The 27,142-nt window shown below is 39.8% G+C and overlaps 1 protein-coding gene across 1 annotated transcript; it reads right to left on the minus strand.

The window, feature by feature from the left end:
* Positions 1-10,182: 10,182 nt before the first annotated feature.
* Positions 10,183-16,255, minus strand: TMT1A (thiol methyltransferase 1A). Its single transcript, XM_054591108.1, has 2 exons — positions 15,337-16,255; positions 10,183-11,554 (listed from the first exon to the last, which is right to left on the minus strand). Exons 1-2 carry the CDS (start codon positions 15,832-15,834, stop codon positions 11,318-11,320), a joined length of 735 nt encoding a protein of 244 aa, XP_054447083.1. The 5' UTR covers positions 15,835-16,255; the 3' UTR covers positions 10,183-11,317.
* Positions 16,256-27,142: the final 10,887 nt, after the last annotated feature.

Here is a 27,142-nt window from a genome sequence, read left to right on the forward strand (position 1 = left end):
TCTAAATGTGATTTCTTCCTTCAGTCCAGATATTTTGCAGAATGTCTCTCAATTTAGGTTATTCCTTATGGTTTCTCATCATTAGAATGAAGTGTTCATTTTTGGCAGAATGCCGCAAAAGTGATGTTGTGTTGTCCTTGGTGTGCAATATCACAAAGCACGTAAAGTCAGCTTGTTTCGTGGTAGTGACTTTGATCCAGTACTACGCTTATAAGTGACGAACAGTTGGTTTTCCAGGGGCAAAAAGCCTTGATTTGTAACCTTGCTGACCTCGCACCGCGGGTAGTCCCATCATGGTCGTGTTACCGCTGAACACAGGACTGGGAAGAGGTGCGCTGCTTCCGAGTGGGTGTGAGTCAGCCCTGTGTACCGCGCTGCTCTCAGGCCGTTTGGATGAAGGCAGTGTGTGCAAATTTTTAGTTGTTACTATTTTCCCCTTTAGAGTTATTAAGAATTTTTTCAGGAGATGCTTTAATATTATACAAATATCCTGTTGTTTATCCTGTTGTTTTTACCCATTAATTTCAGCATCCATTGATGATCCCTTGCCTGAATCAATTAATGTTATGTTTGCCAAATGATAATTGCCTAAAGCCATAATTTCTTTTATATTTTTCAGTTGATATTTTACGATAAGGAATTGCTTCCCCTTATTTCCTATTTATTTGTATCAGTTTGGACTTACGAACTTCTATTTCATTCAGTAACTTATCCATTACTATAATTATTTAATTAATGTGGTTGTCATTTTATTTTCCAAGTAGTACTGATTAAAAAAATTTACACACCTACTTTTAAGTCCACAGTTATAATTATTTATTTTGATGGTCAAATTGTCCCAGATTTGGCTAATGTGTCTAGTGCAAGTCCCTTCAAGCTGGCTCTTATTAATATGAGGCCACCATTCTTTATTTCCTTTAAGATTTTATTTATTTTTTAGAGAGAGGAGAAGGGAGGGAGAGAGGAAAAGAAACATCAATCCATTGCTTCTTACACACCCCTAATCAGGGACCTGGCCTGCAACCTGGACATGGGCCCTGACCTGGAATTGAACCCGTGACCCTTTGGTTTGCAGGCTGGTGCTCAATCCACTGAGCCACACCAGCCACGGTTGAACACTACTTTATATCCTAGCATAACACATTGTTGCAGACTGAACTTGTACTTTTTCTCTCCCAGCCCTGAAAACAGCTATTTCTTCAAGGAGTCCTGATTCATTTTAGTGTAGAATGGTATTTAGAAACCATGGTCTGGGCACCAGGGGTGCTTGTTGTTACTGGAGTATCATTACCTGTAGGCCCTCTCCGCAGACAGAGTTAGGATTTATATCTGTGTCTGTGTCTATTTCTATTCCTAAATAACTATCTATATGTAAATCATGAGTTCATAGTAGTATCTCTAATTTCATTCCAACTCCACAGTGTTTATTCTAATCTCCTTTTCGTATTTGTGATTCCTTTTTCTGACTATGAGAGACCTGACTTCCACTCTCCTCAGTATATATATTTACAGTCATGAATTGATGAGTGACATTTTTTGGTCAAGGACAGACCACACACATAACAGTGGTCCTATAAGATTAAAATGGAGCTGAAAAACTCCTATCACCTGGTGACATTATAACCATCCTAAGGTCATAGTGCAATGCATTACTCACATGTCTGTGGTGATGCTAGTGTAAAAAAAACCCTTTCTGTCAGTCATATAAAAAAGTATAGTTCATACAATTATGTACAATACATAATACTTGATAATGATAACTATGTTATTGCTTTATGTATTTACTGTACTATACATTTTAATGTTATTTTAGAATATACTCTTTCTACTCACAAAAAAAATGTTTGCTGTAAAACGGTGTGCTGCATTATGCAGGTGACAGCCTCATACATCTCGTGTTTGCCATGTCCTTTGATTGCATAATTTTCTCTTGTGCTTGATTTAACCTCATGTTGTTTTGTACAGTAACATGCTATACGGGCTTGTAGTCTAGGAGCAATAGGCTATACCATCCAGGTTTGTGTGAGTGTGCTCTGTGATGTTCTCACAATGACGAAATCGCCTAAGGATGCATTTCTCAGAATGGATCCGCATCGTTAAGTGATGCATGAGTGCATTTGTTTAGTTATGGAGTACACAGAAAGTAGTTTCAGAATTGCTAAGCCATACCTCTATGAAAAACAAACCTATTAAATATTTTATAGCTTTTTTTTTTGTCAGTGGAAATATAATCAAAATACTTTCTGCAAAAATCACTTGGAACAAAAACATACGTCTACAGAAAGACTCGTACAGAAATGTTTGTAGCATTACTATTCACAATTGCCAATAACTGGAAACAACTCAAACATTCATCATGTGAAAATGGAGAAATAAATGTGATGTATCCATGCAATGGAATGTTATTTGGCCAAAATGAAGTACTGATATATGCTACATCACATATGAGTGTTGAAAAACATGCTAAATGAAAGAAGCTTGTCACAAAAGAATACATATTGCGTGATTCCATTTATATGAAATGTCCCGAATAGGCAAATCTATAGAGACAGAAAGTATTGGGTTAGCTAAAAAGTTCGTGTGTTTTTTTTCTGTAAGATGGCTCTAATAGCGCTTAGTTATCTTTAACTTCATTTGAAACAATTTTGTTAGGTTGTGTTGTGACAGCTGTCATATCAGCGTGCATTAAAAAAACCTTATCAAAATTGGTGAATTTTTGTGTAGCCATTTTAATATTGAAGATGAAAGAAAATATACACTGTTTCAGCATATTAAGCTTTATTATTTCAAGAAAGGTAAAAATGCAACTGAAACACAAAAAAGATTAGTGCAGTTTATGGAGAAAGTGCTGTGGCTGATCAAATGTGTCAAAAGTGGTTTGCGAATGTTCATGTTGGAGATTTCTCTCTGGATGATGATGCTCCACGGTTGGGTGGACCAGTTGTAGTTGACAGCGATCAAATTGAGACATAATTGAGAATAGTCGATTTTATACTATGTAGGAGATAGCCAACATACTCAAAATATCCAAATCAATAAAGTTACTGGTGAAAATGAAAAATATGTCTTTTATTTACAAAAAAAGAATGTGGACTTTTTGACCAACCCAATAGACGAGTGTCTGCCTGGGGATGTGAGGCAGAGGGGGAACAAGGGAGAGACTGCTGATGGGGATGGAGCCGTAAGGGTAGGGGATGAAAAATGTATTAAAAATAGATTTTATTTTGATGATGATTGTAAAACTCTGAATATACTACAAACTGAATTGTATACAATAGGTAAATTTTACAAGATATGAATTAAATCTCAATAAATCTGTTTGGAAAAAAGCTACTTGGGTTGATTGTTTTACCATCTGCATCATGTGGGTAGTATTCATTTAGAATAATTAGGTGGTTTTTTATTTTTCCATTTTAGGGTCCCCCTCTTTTTAAATTTTATTTTATGTAAAACATTCTTTTATGTATTTCATGTAAAACATACACGTTTCCAAAAATCAAAACTATACAAAGGGCGTATTTGAAAATGTGTCACTCCTCTCTCCCCTTTATTTCTATTCTTTTCCTGCCTACTTGTTTCTTACTGGTTTCTGGCTTATTCTTCCTAAATATCTATTTGCAAAAATAAATAGCTACTTATGCGTTTTCTTATTACCCTTCTTTTTTTTTTTTTTTTTTTTTACAGAGAAGGTACCATACTATAGATAGTTTTGCTAACATAGCTTTTGTTTACTTAATATATCCTTGAAATTAGTCCTTAACTCTCTAGAGCACTTCCTCATCTGCCTCACAGCTGCAGGATGCTCCCCTGTGCAGACACGTATGAGCATCTAGCTTGGAAACATTGCAAACGATTGCTCATTACCTGTGTCTGTATTTTCATACTGTTCCAAGTGTATCTTTAGGGTCAATTCCTGGAATTGAGATTGCTGGGTCAAGGTAAATGCAGGCACAGTTTTGTTGGATATTACCAAATTCCACCAGAGCTGTCTGAGTCTGCAGTCCCACCAGCGATACCCAGAAGTGTCTGTTTCTCCGCCTGCCCAACAAGTATGTCGTCAGGACTTTGAAGACCTTGCCTGTCTGATGTGTGAAAATTGGTCTCTCACAGTAGTTTTCATTAGCATTTCCTGTATTATGAGTGAAATCGCACATATCTTCATATGTGTAGGACCATTTTTGCATATTTAAAAAAATTGTGTTAGGTTTTATTATTTTAAAGTTGTGAAGAGTTTGGGGAGGGTTGGAACGTATCCCCAGATTCATCAAAGGATTCTGAGTCAAGGGATCATGTGGAAAGGCTCCAGAAATTGAAATTATAATTTTAGCATGGGGAGCTTTGTTAGGGACAAGTGTGAACCATCCTCTGAAGTGCAGCCTAATTTCCTTTTGGGAACCTAGACTGTGCAGACTGCACCTGTCCCTTTGCGTCTGCTGTGCGATTCTTCCCAGAACTCTTGCACCGCTCCACACTGTTCTCGCCTTGGCTCTCTGCTAGTTTAGACTGGTTTGGTGCCTCACCAAGAGTTCCATTATCATTTACATATTTTCTTTAGCCTTTTCTTTCTTTTCTGGTCCAGCTGATAGAGCAGGTAGAATAATACCTCCTCTCCTCATTCCCAGGTATGTCCACATCCTAACCCCCCAAAACCTGTCGAATGTGTTACGTTACATGGCAAAGGGAAATTAAGGTTGCAGATGGATTTAAGGTTGCTGACCAGCTGACCCCGAGATGGGAGATTTTCCTGGATTATCAGGGTGTGGCCAATGCCATCACAAGGTCCCTTATAAGTGAAAGTGGGAGGCAAGATAGTCAGGTCAGGTTCAGAGAGAGATTTGAAGACGGAGCAAGGGGTCGCGTGCAAAGGCGTCAGGGCGACCTCCGGAGGCTGGGAGAGGCAGGTGAACACTCTCCTCGGGCCTTCAGAGGAAAGACAGCCCTGCTGCCGCCTTGATTTTAGCCCAGTAAGACTCATTTTGGACATTTGTCCTCCAGAACTGTAAGATAATAAATTGACATTGTTTTAAACCATGAGAAATGTTTTATTTATTGAATTTATTGGGGTGAGATTGGTTAATAAAGTTATATTGGTTTCAAGTGTATAACCCTATAGTACATTGTCTGCATGTATATTGTGTGTTCCCCACCCCAAGTCAAGTCTCCTCCCATCACCATTTATCCCCCTTTACCCTCTTCTACCTCCCCTTTAAACCATTACATTTGTTTAATGTAACATAACATGTAACGTAACAGCAGCAACAGGAGGAAAAGGGAAGGTGTGGTGCCTGCCTGCGGGAGTCAGAGAGAAAGCTAGGTAGGTGTCCTGGTTTCCGCTTGAGTGGCAGTGACAAAAAATGGTGTAGGAAAAAATATGGAATAAGAAGCAGATTAGGGATAAAAGAGACCCCATGGTCAAAAATTGGCAGATTTGCCCTGGCTGGTGTGGCTCGGTTGGGAGTTGTCCCATAAACCAAAAGGTCGCCAGTTCAATTCCCAGTCATGGCACACGCCTGGGTTGTGGGCCAGGTCCCTGGTTGGGGTTGTGCGAGGTGTAACTGATTGATGTTTCTCTCCCTCCCTGGCTCCCTCCCTTTTCCTCTCTCTAAAAAATAAAAAAAATATTTTTAAAAAAATCTTAAAAAAAAAAGACATTGGCAGATTTGTATGGCATTAAGAAAAGAAGGCACAAGTAGAAGAAGATGATGAATTTGATTTCCTCTCTAGTCCAACCGGGACTCCCTTCTCTCCAGAAGGGAGTCGGTGTTGGCTGGTAGCCTTCGAGGGACTAAGCCAGGATGGAGCCATTAGAGGCCTGTAAGCTGAAACAATTAGGAGGCCCGAAGGCCGCATTTCAAGAATGGGACTCCAGAGTTTACCGTTTCACATGTGGCACTTCGGAGGTGAGGACAGTACGCTTCGACAGGTGCCTGACAGGCCTATTTTCCTCTCAAATGGTATGTTTGTTTGAATACCTTTTCTAGTGAGAGGCTCTATGCCTTTCATCAGACTCCCAAAGAGTCTCTTATGGCCCCATAAAAACTAAGAATCGGTGTTAGGTAGCACCATTCGTACCTCATTCTCACATTTTCAGACATGTGTCATCCAGGTGCTCTGTGAGCGTAAGATAGATGTTTCTTTATAAAATTTTACTCAGGATCCAAGAAGGGCTCCTACCCACATGTGGGGAAGAAAATAAGAGCACAACAGCAAAATCGTAGGCTGACAGGTTAACAACATTTTCATAGTGTCCATGTTCTCCAATGTTTCCGTTTAGAATTTAGGCAAATGGGGTTGTGTGCATTGGCAAGCATTTGGTATATGGCATCATTTATATTTATAAATACATACATGTTTTAAGGCAGCCGTGCTTTTTTAAAAAGGAGGTTTTTAGATTTCTTTGTTCCTAGGCTTTGGTGGACAATAACATTTGAAGAAACTCTTTCTCTGGCATCAGAGTTAATAATCTGTTCTCATAACCTGAGAAGTGATAGAATTTGAACTGAGTGCTACTTCTTTTAATGTCTGAATACTGCCTGCTTAGCTTGACAGATAAAATGGGAGCCAAGATTAGAGAGATTAGAAAGTCATGTCTATAACCACAGCACTCTGTGTAGAAGTTATTTGCAGCAACTGAAGCAAGTGCATCTCATGTAAGGGCCAGCCTTTTTATTGTTAGGTGCAAAAATGAGAGCATTGCCAAGTTATTTTTGATGGGAGGTTTCCTTGTACTAAATCTTCAGAAAACAGTATAATGTATAATACAGTCAATTGGAATTCCAGGACAACAATTACTGAAGTGAAATATCTTTTCTGATAGAAAAATAACTTCATTCTGTTCTTCTCACAAGTGCTTGAGGAGGTGGGGCCTTGAACAGCGTGAGGTATCGCGAGAAGCGCCAGTACTCATCGCTCCCAATTATATATTTTACAAAGCACCTTTTCCATTTATCTCATTGCATCTTCACGAGAATCCTAGGAGACATAGCTAGTATTATCCTCTTATACTAAGTGAGATAAAATATTGGTAAGATACATGATAAAGTTTGGATTAGAATATTCTGACTCCAAACCCCATGCTTTTTCCACTGGACTGCAAAGCTGGGAAAAACGTTGAAGTGTCAGTTGACAGATGATCCTAAATGCAGAGTTGAGCAACTTACATTCAGTATTATGTTGAGTAGATACATTCATGATTTTCAGTTGTGAGAATGGCCAAATTAAACTGCTCTTGGCCCTGGCTGGCTAGCTCAGTTGGTTAGAATGCCAACGTTGTGAGTTCAATCCCTCATCAGGGCACAGACAACAATCAACCAATGAATGCATAAATAACTGGTACAACAAATTGGTGTTTCTCTCTCTCTCCTCCTCTCTCAAAATCAATTAATAAAAAAATTAAAAAATAATGGGGGTGAGTGGAGCAGGGAAGAGCAACGGGGGGAAAATCAATTTACTTTTAAGGAATAGTAAATTGTGAATGGTGATTTTCCTTGTTCCCATGTAATTCTCCAGAATCCCAAACAGTTTCCTTTAAAAACAAAATGATGCCTTGCATGATTGGCATATGACTATATTTTAAAAACTTATCTAGAAACTGGGAACATTAGCTACTCTATGTCTACTTCTTGTGTCCTCAGTTAACATGATCTCCACCCCTGATTCTCTGGTGGTTCCCTGGCTCAGGGAATTCCGGTTGTTTAATGTAGCCTGAATGCTTTAGGTTTTAAATATTGAGATAAAGTAACACTGAACAGTTTTCTCATTTGCTTTGGTTAACATTAGTCTGCCATGATGCATTATACTCTCAGTTGCCTTAACAGATAAACAAGAATTAAATTTCAGTTATGTTAAGTTCTGTGTTTTCCAAAGAAATGCTAAAGGGAAAGGCTTATGTTAGGATCAAAAGCATAAAAAGAACTATTACGCAATGGTTTAGTTTGTACTCAAGTGTAAAACATGTAGGAATTTAGAAGAAAAAAACCCACTTAGGAACAGAACGTTTTATAATATAAATAAAAGAAATTTTAATGTTTTGTTGTTGTTGTTGTTAGCCTTTAAAATAAGTGTTGGGCTCATGGGTCCAAGTTCTTAAAATTAGGAAGAAGCTGATGGAAACAGTAGCCTCCCCAAATCTGCCCCCCAGGCTTCAGAGCCCAGCTTGTGCCGGCTTTCTCTCAGTCCTTGAATGTGCTGTGTTTCATCCTGTCATTTGTCTGTGGCACAAGCTGTTTCCATAGGCTGAAATACTCTTTATACATCTTCTGGAATTCAGCTCAGAAGCCACTTCTTCAAAGAGGCAGCTGATCCCCTTCCCCTGGGATAGGTCAGGTTCAGCTCTCTGGTGCCCCACCTCCTGCGGCTTAGACAGCATTACCAGGATCGTGCGATGGCATGCTCCGCGAGGGCAGGAGCTGGGTCTGGCTTATGAGTAAGCTAGACTTATGAGTAGGCTTGGCTCTAAGCCAGGCACCAAGGGCGGAGTATACAGAAGGCACTCACATGTTTGTTGACTGAAGTTCAACACTTATTAAGCACCAAGTGCTTTACTTCATTAATGCCTCACGATAACACTTTAGGTAGATAGTATCCCCATTAACAGATGAAGAAAGTGAGACTAGAGAAGTAACTTGCTCAAGGTCACACAGTCAACAAATGACACAGCCAGGACTTGACCTAGAGCACTTTGATGCCAAAGCCAGTGTCATATTGTCATTTCTTTTCCTCACTGCATGCAATTATCCTACTGACAAGCCAGCGTTGTGAGCACAGTACTATATGATCTGCCCCAGGAAGTAGACAGAGGGTCTGGTCAAAAAGCAGCAATGAGCTTATACTGGGCATTTGTGGCGTGCCTTCCCCGTATCCATTCCTGCTTTTGTTTTCATCAATTTTTTTAAAAGATTTTATTTATTTTATTTTTAGAGAGAGGGGAGGAAGGGAGAAAGAGGGGAACATCAACTGATTGCCACCTGCACGGCCCGACCAGGGGGCCTGCCTGCAGCCCAGGCCTGTGCTTAGATCAGGAGTGACCTTTTGGTTCTCAGGCCGGCACTCAGCCAGCTGAGCTCCGCCAGCCAGGGCCGCAGCCGGTTTTCATGTAGATGATGGATCCACAGCTCTTCTTGTCTCAGTGTTCCAGCCCCAGGGGTGGAACACTGTGACTTGTACTTAAGACAATCAGCATAAACCACCCCATCTAAACATTATCGATTCAGGGACGGGCTTGTGACCCAGTATTGTCAATAAAAGCCACTTGAGACTCACTCCTCAGGCTGTTGGAATGATCATAACTGTGTTTTCTGGGCCTGAGGAGGAAAGCAGTGAGAAGGTCATATTAGCAATTAGTCAAAATAGGTTTTGTGATCTTGGGAATCAGGGCTTATAAGACTTGCTCTGTAACTTGCGGAATATCAGAGTCATTTATTTCTTTACACCTCAGTGTTGTCCCTAGAAAGTGGAGATATTTGCCAAACCACTTATGCAAAAAGGAACTTGTAAGAACGTGTCTAGTACTTTGTGCTATTAGTTACCTTCCAGCACGCCAATAAGATTTCATGTCAACCTGTGGCTATTTATAGAGAGGGGAAGGGAAGGAGAAAGGGGGGGAGGAGAACATCAATATGTGAGAGAAAGATCCATCAGTTGCCTCTCGTATGCACCCCAACTGGGGATATACAACCCAGGCATGTGCCCTGACCAGGAATTGAACTGGTGACTTTCCAGTTTGTGGGACAACCCCCAACAAAGTCATGCCATGCAGGGCACAGCCTGTGGCTTTTCGTATTCCTCAATCACTAGCTGACCTAAACCATAGTGAGGTGGGTAGATTAAGGAGGTTCCTACTTTGTGGAGACCGCAGAGGCTGGAGATTCCTGTTCCAGGGCACAGGAGACCTGAGATGAGTGTCCTAACCCTGCTGTAACGGTAACTGTTTTCATGTTCAGAAGAGTATAGTAAGCTTCCTTTCTTTCTGCTCTATAGATTGCACAAATGGGGCCTTTGGACTTGAACTTTTCAAAATGCATTCTGATCCTTCCAAAAATTGGTTTTTCTAAAATCTGCTAGCTGTGTTTATAGCTTACTTGGCTGGAGAAAGAAAAATCTGTATGTTCCAATAGCTTAACTTTCCATGAGGAAAGAAAGCCCTTCCAGAGACATTAAGAAAAATGAAACCAAGCCAGCAAATATATAAACCATTTATTTTATTTGTTCCTAAAATGCATATGAATTTATTGATTTTATATTTAAAATAGTCCTTTTGCAAAAATCATCTCAGAAATATACCAAATTTATTAAAATACATGCAAACTATTGCTGAAAAATCCCACTCTTAAATCCTCTGACTGATCACCCCAATGATTATTTTGAAAGCACTTGTTATGATTTTCAGAGGTTTCCACAGTTGCTGCGAACAAAGACATCGTGTTGGGATGGGGTGGAAGTTTGATCCGAATAATCCAAAAAATACCCATTTCATTACAGACTCATAGGTTGCCTGGTTTTTAGGGGCTCTTACAAAGTGTACCTAATTATACGTTTCCCTAATTACACAAGGTTTTCCTAATTACAGTGGGTCTCTTTCTTGCCTGCAATTTACTACATTCAGCAAAGTATATGCTAGATTATAAGGAAAATGAACCCAAGAACATAGATAGTTTCATGAATATACTCAAGTGTCAGATATATTTTTCATCTTAAGAATTGAAGACAGGAATGCAGAAAAACACACTTGGGTGGACAGTGGAATAAAAGGTGTGCCAGAGGTCGCAGAACTAGGGACAACATCCTGGTACATTAATTTTGAGAGCCAGCCCAGTGACACTAAGACCAACAAATAGATTCAGATTTTTTTTAACAAATCTGTGCTATTTAGATTTGGACTTTCAGCTCATCTGTCTTTGTTCAGTTTGTCAGTCATTAAGATCTTCTTATTTCTCCTTTTACAAAGTCTTCTTTTGCATGATTTAACTGCTTATTTCACCAAGCTCTCAAAAAGGGGGTGAAATTTAAATCTGTTGGGTTGCCACTTGAGACAGGTGAAAACATTTTGGAGGTACTGAATAAGGTTTGGGGATAATGGTAGACTTCAATTACCAAATCTCACTATTTCCTTTTAAAGGAGAGTCCAAAGCTGTTTTGTTTTTGATTTTTTGGGAGACAGTAGAAAATGGCTAAGTAGGATATAATGTAAACTTTTTGGGATGAAATTCAACTTTACCTAAAAAAGGGTTTCTCTTCTCCCAATTAATATTTTAAACTGTGAAACTGAAGCCTGAAATTATTTAGGCCATTCAGTTAGTGCTCTACTTCCTCACTCGCACTATTTCACAGCATATCCATAGATGTGAGGGCGCACCAGCTCCCAGGACACCGGGGCCTGTAAGTGCTGCAGCTTCAGCTTGGAGAAGCTGGCCTTCTCCACGGCCTTCCAGCTCTCTCTGGTCAGGTTGCACCCGTCAAACAGAAGGTACCAGACCGGATCCAGGACCTGCTGCCAGAAGTAATTCCAGGTTGAACGCTCAGCTACTACGTGTTCCATGAAATAAAAAGCCCCTCCCTGAAAAAGAGAAAGGGAAACACATTTCAAGGATTTTAGTTTGGGGAGAACAGATTTACAAGATGACTGAAGCATCAAATTTCAGTGGCCCCAGAGGTCACCTTCACAAGAAGACATAGATAAGTTAAAACTTATTGAGACATCATTTTGGTCAATAGTTTCATCTTCTGTCAAATTGTACACAGAGCGGCCAATCTAAAGCAGTTATTCACACTTCTATTTTCTGATCATTTAGCATGTAAACATAATATATACATAGGTAATAGCTAACACTTAAAGCAGTTACTGTGTACAAGGTGCTATATCCTTAATGCCTATCATCTGTTAACTCAATCCTCAATGCAGTTACTTGGTAAGTATTATTTTAAAAGATTTTATTTATTTATTTTTAGAGAGAGGGGAAGGGAGGGTGAAGAGAGGGAAACATCAATGTGTGGTTGTCTCTCATGCACCCCCTACTGGCCCGCAACCCCGGCATTTGCCCTGACTGGGAACTGAACCAGCGACCTTTTGTTTCACTGGCTGGCACTCAATCCACTGAGCCACAGCAGCCAGGGCTGGTATTATTATTATCATCCCTATTTTTATAGATGAGGGAGCTGAGGAAGTGAGCACACAGAAAATAAGCAAGTTGCCTAAGTTAACCAGCTTGTAAAGGTCAGAATGAGGTTTTGAACTGCAGTGGTTAGGCTCCAGAGCCTGGCAATACTGTCTCACCAATGTTTATTTAAAAAAAAATTTTTTTTTTAATTTAGAAAATACAGAAAAGTGTTTAAAAAATCAACTACCATGCCATCACCTCATGATAACTACTGTTAGGGTTTTGTGTATACTTTTATATATGAAGATGTATTTTCCCCCCAAAACTAGGATTGGAATATATGTTCTATTTTGTAACCTGCTTGATTTTATTTATGTATCTATTATTCTAAAACATAATTTAAAAAATCTTACACAATATTTCACACCACTGAAGGTATCATGTTATTTATTCTCATTGAGATTATCTCCAATTTTTCTCTATTAGAAATATGCTTACCCATAAATCTTTGTGACCATCTCTCATTCTTTCCAAATAACTAACTTGCTAAAAAGTGGACTTGCTGAGGCAAGTCTGTCTTTTAAAAGCTGTTGGTATAGGCTGTCAAATTGCCCTTCGGAAAAGTTGTGGCAAATTTATATTCATATGAGCAATGGCTGTCAGTGCCCAATTCCAGTAAACTCTCATTAGTACTTTTATCCCCCCATATCTTTGTTAATATGATGGGTAAAGTGTTATTTCATTTTCAGTACTATGTATGTCTTTAATATTCTTAATAGATATAACATCTTTTACTAAACCCTATTGATTATTTGGATTTTTTTCTTTTCTAATTTGCCTGTTGATGTTCTTTATCAGTTTTCTAACAAAGTGTTGGGTTTTTTTCTTACTAATGAGTAAGGACTTTCAGTATAAGACTATACTACAAATATTTTCCCCAGTTATTTGCCTTTTAATTACTCTTAAAAAAAAAACAACTCTACTTCTTTTACTTAAAAAAAATCTTAATTCATGTGAAAATTGTTCTCATGCTCTGCTTTGCAAATCTGTGGGAGAGTCTGAATCCACACCAAGCACCACCTGAGACTGAATAACCATGCCTTATACTTTTGTACCATTGTCACAAGAATATAAATATGATTAATTAAAATACTGAATCATCTAAAAGTGTCACTGAATTCATGCTAACATTTTGTCAGTAGGTATTTTATTCAATTAGTGGACGCCCTGTGTAAATCACTGTCTTGTAGGAGTTTGAAAGTGCTGCTTTCATCTAGGACAGTCCTATAGAGAAATAGGTCAAGTCTAGACACAGTAAGGGTTACCCGTTACTAGGCGGTCCTCAGAAGTTTTCTACCTGTCCCTGAGGCGAGTAGGCGGAAAGGAGCCTGACAATCACTTCCAAAACCCGTAGTGACTGCTCCACTCTTCTTTGCCTCCTTTAGGTACCCCAGTCTTGGCTCTCCCAGCCAGAGTGTTGAGAGATGGGGTTCCCCAAATTCTCTGGGTAAGTCTAACATCTGTGTTTATGAGTGGAAAACTTAAAATTTCTTGATTTAAAAAAATACAAAAACAAAAAAACACCACCAGAGAACAGTACAGGAGAGAAAGGAGGAGACCCGGACCTGGGAGGTCGATACTGCCCTCTGCATAACACACATATATAACACATAATATGTATATACATAATATATATACAGTGTTAGCTGGACATGCAGGTTTGGGCTTAGAAGAGAGAGCTGGGCTACATACGTAGTTCGATTTGGAAACCGTCTATGTATGGCTGCTGACTGAAAACTTTTGGAGGTGAGTGAGATTGCCCTCGGGGGTGTATAAGTAAAATGAAAATCAAAAGGGAAACTCCAGTATTTAGGTATGCGTGGAGAAAAAACAACAAACGTGGTAGAAACGTTGAAGTCAGAGAGATAAAAAGCCCACATAACAAGCAACGTGGAGCAGCGGAACCCCTTTCAACATATGGTCCATTTAAGAGTTTGGTTCATTGAAATTCTTCATCACTATTTTTAAATTCTGCTTGAGCTTCCAGTTTCTCTAGGCCTTCATCTTTCTGCCTTCCCATGCCAAAAATGGCAAATAATGCAGGTGAAACATAGAAGGTATGGGCCCTGGGGATGCCTGTGGTGCCATAGCCGAACAAAACTGATAAGCAGGTCATTAAACCCAAGACAAACGGCACCAGCCTACACTGTCAGATGGTTATAGCACATTGCCCAAATGGCTATAAAAAATGTCTCATCACCCAGTCCTGATACAGTGAGTGATCACTGATACGGCGGCGACAAAGGCATGACCAAATCCCGAATTAGTTTCCGTATCTGGATCTTCTTTTTTTGGTATGAACGGGGACAGCTGGCGTGAGCGTTTTCTCAGACGCAATTATGGGTCCAGTTCCACACTACCGCAATAAAGCCGGTCGTGACCTTTCTGCTGGAGGGGTCTTGCCTCGAATTTGGAAAGAACGTAACACCTCGGCCAGGGCCGGCTGGGGCCCTGCTCGGCCACGGGCTGCGCTGTGGCAGCCGAGCAGGCGTGGGCTGTTCCTTATTCAGGTGGCTAAGGTCTCGTGACCCTGGCCGGTCGAAGCAGCAAGGACAGAAGCGGAAGCAGCCGGGCGCAGGAGCCCAGCTGCTCCCGCCCCTCAGGCCTCGCCCCCTCTGCGCCCCGCCCCGCCCCGCCGCCGCCTCCCCCCGCCTCCCCCCCCCCCGCCCAACCAACCCCGCCCCCCACCCCCCGACCCTGGTTTAGTAGGCAGTGGGCGTTGCAAGGGGAGTGACAGTGGGCACGCAGGGTTTGGGCCTCCAGCCCGGCTGGGCTCTCCCCTCTCCCGCGATGGCCACAGGACTCGTCACCTGTGTCTCAAGGGTTTTTCTTACAGATTTAAAAACTCCTATTGACCTTTGCCTTGTAAGGTCTTTTAATACGAAGGAAGTTAAACCCTTTGTCTATCATCCCTGGCAAATACTTTTTCTAGGTTTTTGTACTTTACCTTTCTTTATAGTAGTTTTTTTCCTGCAGGTTTAAAATTTTATATATTTGGATTTACCAATCTTTCCCTTTACAGCTTATTTCCCACTCCAAGATTAAAAAGAAACACAACCCTCAGTAATGTCTTCTCTAGTTTATTTTTTACCTTAGAAATGTTTAATTCACCTGAAATTGATAGGACCGCCTTTGGTGAGTGTTCGCTACTAATCAGCCCTCCTCACGCCGCCTCACTCACCGGCCTCAGCACTCTGCACACCTCCTGGAGGATCCGCTCCTGGTTCTCCACGGAGCACAGGACCAGGGTGCAGACCACCACATCCATGGAGCCGTCGGCCACCTGGTGCATGTTCTCCCCCGCAGCCACCACGAAGCGCTCAAACTGCAGGTGTCGATTCTCAGCAATGCTCTTGATCAAGAACTTCTCAAAGTTGGGGTTGGGGTCAACGCAGGTCACACTGCATCCAGGCGGAAAGAACTTGAAGTTGGCCCCGGTGCCACAGCCCAGCTCCAGCAGGGAGAGCTTCCCGGAAGGGCCTGCAAACTCCTTCAGGTTGCTGAACAGCTCGCGTTTTTTGCTCACCATCTCTTCGTTGTACTTCACACTGAGCCTCACCATCAAGTAGGGGAACATTTTTTTGCATAGCCAGCTCCACAAGCCCAGAAGGTTCAGCAAGTATATGGGAGACGCCAGGATAGAGATGGCCAGCCGGAGGATGAAGATGGTAAGCGCCATTACTCGGAAGAGAAAAAAACCGTCCGTTTCGAGATCTGACTCTGTTTATAGCAGGAAGTGGCGTTTGGCCGACATTCCAGAGCTTATCAGCTTCAGGGTAAGGAACTGGCTGTGCTGCAATAGAAAGCTGCAGCAGACGTCAAATCCGGAGCGAAGGCTGTTTCACCCAATTAGTAGACTTTTGGCAAACGCTGACTCATAGCTTTATTTTCTTGAAGCAAAATGAGAAGGTTCCTAGCTTTTCCTTAGATGGAAAGGTGACTGCAATATCTTCTTCCAAATCCGTTCCTGCTTCCCCTTCTCTGGGCTCGGAAACTACTGCTAGTTTCCAGCCGCAGTTTTCTAAGCGCAGTGCACTTACTCCCTATCCAGGTCTTCCACTGACTTCTGTACTGAAAACAGAGTCCATGGGTGGAGCCTGGCTGAACTGTAGGAAGAAGGCAGCCTAGTGGTCTTCGCTGCCACCTCCCCTCCTCCTGTTCCCGCCCCTCTTCCACTTGTGTTTTGAATAGGAAGTTGAAAGGACAAGCCTACCGGCCACAGTTAACAAGAATGTTTTTCCCTTTTGCATTCTGTGCTGAGGTTCTCAGACCCTAGCTCAACAAAATAATTTTTAAGTCACTGTTCTGGGCTGCTCATCTTTTAAAGGGCAAGTTCGGTCGGTGGTTCCTTCCTTCCTTTCTTATTTTATTTGTTCTTTTTTAGAGAGAGGGAAAGGGAGAAAGAGGGGGAGACAAACATCAATTGGTTGCCTTTCCTGGAGACAGAACCTGCAACACAGGCTTGTGCCCTGACCAGGGATCCAGCCGGTGACCTTTGGCGTTGCGGGAGGACTTCCAACCAACTGAGCCGCACTGGTCAGGGGTAAAGGGCAAGTTTCAACTCCAAATTATACACTACCACATTATTCAGCTACTTTAGATTAAAAATAGTTCTCCAGAATATTCACGTTTGGGAATCACAAGCATTTAAAAAAGTACTTTGCCATCCATCTGTTTTTAACAGGAAAACTTGAGTTTTAGGCTGGTAGGGGAATTACAGAAATTTTCAAAAATAATGGTGACATATACTTTTTTAAACTGGGTGATTGATACAGAGAATGGTACGTTATTTCATTGTTTGTGATACCCTATATATATTTTATAAATATATTGTATCTCTTCAATTTTAACAGCCTTTTTTGAGGTGGAATTGGTGTACAATAAACTGAATATTTAGGCTCAGAGCTGCAGAGGACAGGCCAATGGCTGCCTGCGGGAGGGCGTTAGAGGTGAGAAAGCTGAGGGGATGGAGAAGTACAAGGTGGTAGTTTCAGAACAGTCACAGGGATGTAAAGTACAGCACAGGGAATATAGTCAATAGTATTATCATATCTACATACGGTGCCAGGTGGGCACTGGGAATATTGCGGGAGCACTTTGTAAAGTATATGATTGTCTAACCATGATGCTGTACACCTGAAACTAATACAAAGTAATATTGAATGTGAAAAAAATATGAACTTTTCGATTAAGTAAAAAATAATCTACGTATTTACAGTGTACAGTTTAATAAATTTTGACACATTATGTACATACCTGTGAAACCATGACTTCAAACAAGATAATGAACAGATCCATCATCCCCACAAGTTTCCCCTTTGCCCTCTGTGGTCCTCCCTCCTGCCCTCTCCATTCCGAAGCAACTGCGAGAGATTAGTTTGCATTTCCTGGAATTTGATGTAAATGGCATCGCAGATTATGAACTTTTTTGTTTGGTTTCTTTCACTCAGCATATTTTGAGGGTCACCCCACGTAGTTGCCTGTATCCATTGATTTTATTGCTGAGTCATATTCCATTGTAGGGTTGTATAACAGCTTGTTTATCCATTTCCCTGCTGCTGGACCTTTGGGTTGTTTCTGGGTTTTGGCTGTTCCAAATTAAGCTACTGTGAACAAGTATGCAAGTCTTTGTATGGACCTATGCTTTCATTTCTCCTGGATAAATTCTTATGAATAGAATATAGGTGTATGTCTAACTTTTTAAGAAACTGCCAAACAGTTTTTCAAGGTGGTTGTACCATTTCATATTTCCACTTGCAGTGTATGAGAGATTTATTTGCTGTACATCATCACCAACACTTGGAACGGCTGTCCTTTTAATTTTAGCAATTTTAAAGGTGCATAGTGGTCTCTCATCTAAAGTAGTTTTTCTTTAATCATCATCTGAGGATATATTTTTTTAATTTTTTAAATACAAAGTTATTTTAGAGAGAGGGGAGGGGAGGGAGAAAGAGAGGGAGAGAAACGTCAATGTGTGGTTGCCCCTCACGTGCCCCCTACTGGAGACCTGGCCTGCAACTCAGGCATGTGCCCTGACTGGGAATCAAACCAGCGACCCTTTGGTTCCCAGGTCGGCACTGTATCCACTAAGCCACAGCAGCCAGGGTCAAAATTAATTTTTAGAGAGAGAGGAAGAGAAAGAGAAAGAAAGAAATATTGACAGAAAGAGAGAAACATTGACGTGCTGTCTCTCTTAGGCACCGCAAACGGGGATTGAACCTGCAACCTGATCGGTGTACCAGATAATGCTCCAGCCAGGGCTCCCTATACTTTTAACTTGTATTTCCCTAATGATTAATGATGTTGAATATCTTTTAATAGGTTCATTTGCCATCTGTGTACTTTATTTGGTAAAGTGTTTAAATCTTTTGCGCATTTTAAAACTGAGTTGTCAAGAATTTTTTGTGTATTCTAAGGCATTTATCAAATATGTGATTTGCAAATTCTCTTTCTGAGTCTGTGGCTTGTCTTTTTATTCTCTTAGCAGTGTCACCCCCTTTGCCCATCCCCCACCCACCACCTCTGGTCACTACCAATCTGTTCTCTGTACCTGTGAGTTCCTTTTTGTTCTTTAGATTCCACATGCATATATAAATGACATCACACAGTATTTGTCAGTCACTTTCCAAATGACTGGCTTATTTCACTTGAAATAGTGCCCTCAAGGCCCATCCATGTTGTAACATGGCAAGATTTCATTCTTTTTTATTGCTGAGTAATATTCCATTGTATATATTCTTTATCAACTCATCTATGAATGGACACTTAGGTTGCTGCAATGAACATAGGGGTACATGTATCTTTTCAAATTAGCTTTTTTGTTTTCTTTGGATAGATACCCAGAAGTAGAATTGCTGGGTGGTATGGAAGGTCTATTTTAATTTAATTTTTTATTTTTTGATTTAATCTTTACTGTATTTTTTCCATTACCATTTAGTCCCCTTATACACTCCTCCCCCCGGCAATCACCGCATTGTTGCCCATGTCCATGAGTCCTTTTTCCTTTTTATTTAATACCTCTACCACCTAACCTTCCCCTACCCAAAAGCTCTTTTTAACTTTTTGAGGAATCTCCATACTATTTTCCATAGTGGCTGCACCAATTGCAATCCCACCAACAGTGCATGAGGGTTCCCTTTTCTCCACATCCTGGCCAATAGTTGTTATTTGTTGATTTTTTGATAATAGCCATTTTGACAGGTGTGAGGAGATATCTCATTGTGGTTTTAACTTGCGTTTTTCTGATCGTTAATGACATAGAGCCTCTTTTCATATGTCTGTTGGCCATCTGTATGTCCTCTTTGGGGAAATGTCTATTCAGGTCCTGTGCCCATTTAAAAACATTTAACTTATTGGGATAACATTAGTTAATAGTATATAAATTTCAGGTGTACAGTTTTATAATCTGGCATCTGTATACTCTATTGTGTGTTCCCCATATTTGACCCTCTTTGTACCCTTACCCCTCTGGTAACCGCTGCTCTGTTTTCTGTATCTATGAGGTTTTTTGTTTGTTTGTTTCTTTCTTTCTTTCTTCTTGTTTTATGTCCTCTCTGCCCAATTTAAAATCAGATTGTTTGCCTTTTTGGTGTTAAGTTGTAAGAATTCCTTATATATTTTGGAAATTAACCCCTTATAGACTTTATCACTGACAAATATCTTCTCCCATTCAATAGGTTGTCTTTTTGTTTTGTTGATGGTTTCCCTTGCTGTGTAAAAACTTTTCAGTTTGATGTAGCCCCATTTGTTTATTTTCTTTTGTTGCCATTGCCCAAGAAAACATATCCAAAAAGATATTTCTAAGAGCAGTGTCAAAGTGCATGTTGGCTGTTTTCTTCTAGGAGATCCATGGTTCCAGGTCTTATATTTAAGTCGTTACCATTTTGAGTTTATTTTTGTATGTGGTGTAGCTTTGTAACATAGTTTGAAGTTGGGAAGCATGACACCTCCCACTATGTTCTTTCTCGAGATTTCTTTGGCTATTTAGAATCTTTAGTTCCATACAAATTTTAGAATTAGTTCTAGTTTTGGAAGAAGTGCCATTGGTGTTTTCACAGGGATTACATTGAATTAGCATATTGCTTTAGGTAGTAAGAACATTTTAACAATATTAATCCTTTAAGTCCATGAGTATGGTTGTGGGTTAATTTTTATTTTTTTAATCCTCACCCAAGGACATGTTTATTGACTTTATAGATAGAGGAAGGTTTAGAGAGAGAAAAAAACATTAATGTGAGAGAGAAACATTGATCTGTTGCCTCCTGTAGCTGCCCCAACAATGGATCAAACCCCACGACCCAGGCCCGGGCCCTGACCAGTGATGGAACCCGCAACCGTTTGTTGTTCAGGATGGTGCTCCGACCAACTGAGCCACCTGACCAAGGCTGTGGTTTTATTTTTTACATTTAAATCCTTGATCCCAGTTTGGAATTTATCCTCGGAAAAACTAGGAATTATGGAGTTATCTTTTCTCTCAGTTGGCTACTCAGTTGACCCAACATCATTTATTTTTTAATCTGTCTTTTCTGCATTGCGTTTGTTGGTGGTTGTAAGAGACATGTCGGTGGGTTGGGTTTGCCACCTCTGGTCGCACAGCCTTTCCCATTTCCTTTCCATCCTGGCCTATAATGCCACAGTCCTAGCCTGGGAGACATTCAGCCAGGCAGCTGATGAGGTTTTACCTTGCTGGCTCCGAAATGCATGTGGTTCTCAGATTTAGGTGTTCTTATAAGAGTCTTTGTGTATTAATGTAACAGATTTAGTTTGTTTGGTGTATAGACCCACCAAGCACAAGATGGAAAGAACATTGAGAAATTTCATAGACAACGAATGTGACTTCCGGTAGCCAAGGACTCTTGCTGCGTCGACATAACACAGGCTAAATGGCTTGAGATGAACTCTTGTTGACATGTTCTTAGGAAATAAATATCTTTTGAATTTGGGAAAGTGTTAGGTAGAAAATACTTAATGTAACTCCAGTGGACTGTTTAGTGAGATTTTTTTTCCCTTAAACTTTGTATTTTTAATGTTTACTTAGCTTGGGAATGTAAATACTTTTAGTTAGAAAGTCTTCACTTATTTTTGGATATTAAATAAGGAATGTATTGTCTTGGAAACATTTTGTAGATTTTTTGATGTTTGACAAGATGTATAATTATTTCTCTGTTAAAGTTGTATCAGTAATTTGGAAGTGAGATATCAAGAGAGGCTACTTCTTCCTTCAGCTTATCCGTCTTTAAAGAATATTAAATGCATCCAGTTTGTTGGATTGATATTTCTTTAGGAGCTGAATGACCAATAAATATAAAATATTGGTGATGACCAGTAAATGACAATATGGTAACTGGAATTAACTAGGCACAACAGTATACCTAATTATGTACAGTAGTGTAATCTCAATTATATCGAAAGGTAATTATGAAGAACAAGTATACTTTACCTTAGAATTTCCATATTTAAACTATATTTGTGAATGTAAAGGATTTGTAATAATAGCTTGTTAGCTGTAACTCAGTAGAATCCAGTTTTCACTGTTCAAAAACAACCAGTTTCTTTGTTATCTGACAGAGGACTGATATGCAGAACACATCAGGAACACTTACCGTATAAAGAACATGTGTATGTGTCAGATATTTGCTGCCAGTCCATGACTGACTTGCCTTTTCATTTTCTTACATGTGTCTTTTATTTTGATAAAGTCCATTTTATGCATTTGTGTCTTATGGTCCATGAATTTGTTTTCTTTTACTTTAGTAATTCTTGCCTAGTCCATGGTTGCAAAAAGTCTCTCTTTTATTTTCTTTCTACATGTTTTATATTTTCAGCTTTTTATGTTTAGGTTTGTGATTCATTTTTTTTTTTTTTTAATATGGGTAGCAATTATTTATCACTCCCACAACTAACCCCTGATAGTAAAGAGCAAGGTTAATATTTTTTCTGCTGTTATCGAGGTATAATTGACATACAGCACTTCATAGTTAGAAGTTTAAAGTTCACAACCACCAGGACCTGCAGGCTCCGGGAAAAGCCACATCATGAAAAATCTACCTGTGTAAGCGGAGGGCAGGGAACGACCAAAGAATGTGGCTAAGCACTCTAGTCTGGCAATTAACAGAGTTTACTAAGGGAAATTTACATGTAAGGTCCATCTTGGGCTGTGGCAAGACAAGTGTATATCCTTTGTGCAACCTGGCAATCACTAAAAAATTACATAGAGCATGGCAAGAGGGATAGGGGCGCTAGGGCGTGACCGACCCCAGGGAAAGGAAGGCGCCTTGCATGCCTGTCTGGGGGAGGACAAAGGCCTGTTCCAGGAAGCAGCAGGCAGTGGGGGAGAGGCTGAAATGGTAAGGTTTTGAGGGGACTTATAGGGACGCCGCGTCTGTTCTGGCCCACATCTGGCTCCCCAGTCTGGCAGCAGCCACATCATGGAAGGGTCTCCTATGCATGTCCATAGAGATATCTAGTTATTCCAGCATGGTTTGGGGGAAGGACTGTCCTCTTCTAATTGAGTTAGCTTGGCGCCTTTGTTGAAAATCAGTTGGTCATATATGTGTGGGTCTAATTCTGGGAATTCTGTTTTATTGATCTATATGTCCATCCTTATGGCACCACACTGTTCTGATTACTGTAGCTTCATAGCAAATCTCGAAATCAGAAAGGTTAAGTCTTCTGAAATAACTTTGACTTCTCAAAATTACTTTTGACTATTCTAGGTTCTTTGCATTTTTATACAAAATTTATAAAATTTTAAATTGTTAATATGTAACATAGAAGTATTTCATATTTTTAATTACAAATTTAATTTCTTTAGTAAATACTGGAATATTTAGATTTTCTAGTCCTTCTTGTGCCTGTTTTGGTAATTTTTCTTTCAGAAATTTTCTCCTTATTAAATCTAAGTTGTTGAATTTATTGGCATAGAATTATTCATAATCTTCTCTTATTGTCCTTTTAATATCTGTAGGGTCAATAGAAGTGCCTTCTCATCGTTACTGATATTGATAGTTTGTGTCTCCTTTCTTTTTCTTTTTTTGTCAGTTCAGCTAGAGGTTTATCATTTTTATTGGCACAGAATTAGCTTTTGGTTTAGTTGATTCTTCTCTAGTGTTTGTTTCCTATTTCATTATTTTCTGGTTTTTATTTTTTCCATCTAATTGCATTGACTTTAATTTGATCTTTTACTTCTTAAGTTGAAAGCTTTGATCATTGACATTAACCCTTCTCTTCTTAATGGAAGAATTTGAAGCTATGGTTTTTTCCTTTTTTCTTTTAAAGATTTTATATATTTATTTTTAGAGAGAGGGGAAGGGAGGGAGAAAGAGAGGGAGAGAAACATCAATGTGTGTTTGCCTTTTGCGCGCCCCCTACTAGGGGCCTGGCCTACAACCCAGCATGTACCCTGACTGGGAATCAAACCAGCAACCCTTTGGTTCACAGATCAGGACTCAATCTACTGAGCCACACCAGCCAGGGCTGATTTTTTTCTTACAGTGCTATTTTAAGTGGATACACAAAGTTTGATGGGCAGTGTTTTCCTTTTTATTCCACTTAAAATATTTTCTAACTTGTGATTTATTTGACCCCATGGGTTATTTAGAAGTTGTTTAAATACTTGGGGCTTTCATGGTTATCTGCTGACATTGACTTCTGATCTAATGCTGTTGTGATCAAAGGAAATGTGAGAATTCAGTCTTTTAAGTGTATTGAAACTTGTTTTATGGCCCAGAATGTGTTTTCTCTTGAGAAATGGTCCATGTTCATTGAAGAGAGTAAGTATCCTACATGGACAGCAGTGTGGTGATTGCAAGGGTGTAGAGGGGTATAAGAGGAATAAGTGGTAATGGAAAAAATACAAGTAAAAAATTTAATGCCCTGGCTGGTGTGGTTCAGTGGATTAAGTGCTGGCCTGTGAACCAAAGGGTTGCCGGTTTGATTCCCAGTCAGGGTACATACCCAGGCTAGGCTGTGGGCCAGGTCCCAAGTAGGGGGCACTTGAGAGGCAACCACACATTAATGTTTCTCTCCCTCTCTTTCTCCCTCCCTTCCCCTCTCTCTAAAAATAAATAAATAAAATCTTTAAAAACATTTTTTAAAAAAGAATATGTATCCTGAAATTGTAAGATGTACTATAAATGTCAGTTATGTTAATGTAGTTTAAAATGTCAGTCAGATCTTCTGCATCCTTATTAATTACTTAGTTGCTTTATCAGTTGTTTTAGAGAGATGTATTATACCTACAATTATGATTGTGAACTTTTTCTCCCTTTATTTATTTCAGATTTTGCTTCATGTATTTCAGGCACAAATATATTTATAATAGTTATAGCCCAATATATTTTTTTTATCATTATGAAGTATCCCTCTTTGTTTTTAGTTTTTCTTTTTGTTCTGACGTGTGTTTTGTTTGCTATACATTTGGCTACTCCTTATGCTTTCTTATGCTTAACTTTGTCCAACTTTTAAATTTCAACTTCTTTTTATCTTTATATTTAAAATTCATCTGGTAGACATCATGAAGTTGGTTCTTGCCTTTTTTAACCTACTCTGATAATAACTGCTTTAGTTATTTTTATATTTTAAATTGCGGTAAAATAAGATATACACATAAGATATAACTTACCATCTTACTCATTTTTAAGCGTACAGTTCAGTGGCATTAAGTACATTCACATTGTTGTGGTACCATCACCATCATCCAGCCATAGAATTCTTTTCATCTTGCAAAGCAAACTGTACCCATTAAACAATTGCTCCCGATTCCCTCAGCACCAGGCAAGCACTATTCTTTCTGTCTCCCTGAATTTGAGTAGGTACTTCATGTAGCGGGAATCACATCACACAGTTTTGTCCTTTTGTTACTGGCTTATTTCACTTAGCATCGTGTCCTTGAGATTCATCCATATTGTAGCACTTGTCACAATATACTTCCTTGTTAAGGCTGAATAGCATTCCATCATGTGTCTATAGCACATTTTGTTTATCCATTCATCTATCAATGAACACTTAGGTTGATTCCACAGTTGGCTATCGTGAGTAATGCTGCCATGAATATGAGTGTGTAAATATCTTCCAAGTCTTTCGATTATGTACACAGAAGCAGAATTGATGAATCATATGGTAATTATATTTTTAAATTTTTGAGGAACCATCATACTGTTTTCTATAACAGTTGCACCATTTTACAGTCTTACCAACATTGGACAATGGCGGGGACCACTATGTGTGGTATGAGGAATCGTAGCCCCGCATAAGCCAGGCCTTGAAAAAGGGCCTGTAAGTCTCCACCAGAACGCCAGGGATGCTGGGAGGCGGGCATGACCCGATGCTAGCACCGAGGGTCCCACGGGAAGTCTGGCGTAAAGAATGCATTGAATCCGCTGAAGCTAGCTCTGCTCTGTACTGCCAGACAAGGAGAATGTTGTGTTTCCTTGGAAGTTTAGGGACCGCCAGCTCTGGTTCTTGCAGCTATGACCTGCAGGTGGCCTGACCCGAACACAGGAGAGGTGCTAGAAGCCGAACACGGCTAGCGGCAAGTAGCCTCCTGTAAGGAGCTTGGTGCCCTGGAACATTTTCTGATTGCTATAAACTAACTAAGATGTATAGGCAAGTGTATCCTGCTCTGTGAAGCATTTAACCATTCTTCTGAGAAATAGCTTTCCCAAGCTTGGGGGGCGAGTAATGATTAATAGAGTTCACCTGGTGTATGGGAGCACTATGAATAAAAGCCGGGGGAGAGACTTGGTTGGGAGCACTCCCTGCCGAGAGGGGCTCCCTCTTTCTCCCGTCAGGTTCCCTAAGTTCGTGTGCCTGGATAGTCTTACATCTGCGTCTCGGGACTGGCTGGACCAGAAGCCGGGCAGGACAAGGGTTCCAATTTCTTCCTATCTTAATAAACACTGTCTCCTCCCCCTCCTCTCTCTCCACTCCCTCCCTCTTCCCCCTCCCCCTCCTTTTCTTTTTCACAGTTGTATTTGCTTCTAAGATGGGATAAGGCAAAGCTCTCCACTTTCACCTCTTCTATTCAACATTGTTCCTAAAGTCCTAGGCAATACAATTTTGTTACTTAGGCACGATTTTGTTATTTAGAATAGCCTAAAGATTCTATAAAAAAGCTGCTACTCTTACTTAGTTTATTGTCAAGGTCATTGGATACAAGGTCAACAGATAAAACCAATGGTATTGATTGGAATAATGGGAAATTTAAATTTAAATAAATACTATTTAAATAGCATCAAACCCATAAATTATTTGGAGATAAATTTAACAAAAATGATTAAGACCTATACAATAAAAAATATAAAACATGGCAGAGAGAAACTAAAGACTACATAAATGGAGAGACATAGTCATGAATCAGAAGATTGAATGTGACTAAGATGTCAGTTTTCCCAAATTAATCTCTAAATTAAATTAAATCTCAATAAAAATCTCGGTAGCCTCTATGTAAAAATTAAAAGCTGTTTCTAAAATTCCAGTGAAAATACAAAGGTCCTAGAGTAGGTAAAAACTGTTTTAAAGAGAAATATAAAGCTGGAGGATTTAAGCTATATTACTAGAAAGTTACAGTTATGAAGACTGTATTAATAGTTGTCCAAATTTTTATAACTAGTAACAGGAAGAAATATGAAACAAAGTCTGCTTATATTACAACATCTGTACTCTAACAGGGGTGGCCAACCTGCCGCCTGTGAGCTGCCTGCAGCCCAGGATGGCTGTGAATGCGGCCCAACACAAAATTGTAAATTTACTTAAAACATTATGAGATTTTTTTGTGATTAATGTGTGGCCCAAGACACATTCTTCCAGTGTGGCGTGAGGATGCCAGAAGGCTGGACATCTCTGCGAGAGTCTTACGGTGGAAGGAAATGTATAACTGAATTCCCCTTGGCTGAAATAAGTGAACTAAGCTGGGCAAATAGATAAGAAGTTCACGGGAGTAGCTCCTGGCTGATGAGAAATTCCGACCTAAAGAGTAATTAGGACAT

This window comes from Pteronotus mesoamericanus, unplaced genomic scaffold, assembly GCF_021234165.1.
Source record: "Pteronotus mesoamericanus isolate MK-2021 breed Mesoamerican mustached bat unplaced genomic scaffold, CSHL_Meso_final scaffold_21, whole genome shotgun sequence".
In the NCBI taxonomy this organism is placed as follows: domain Eukaryota; kingdom Metazoa; phylum Chordata; class Mammalia; order Chiroptera; family Mormoopidae; genus Pteronotus; species Pteronotus mesoamericanus.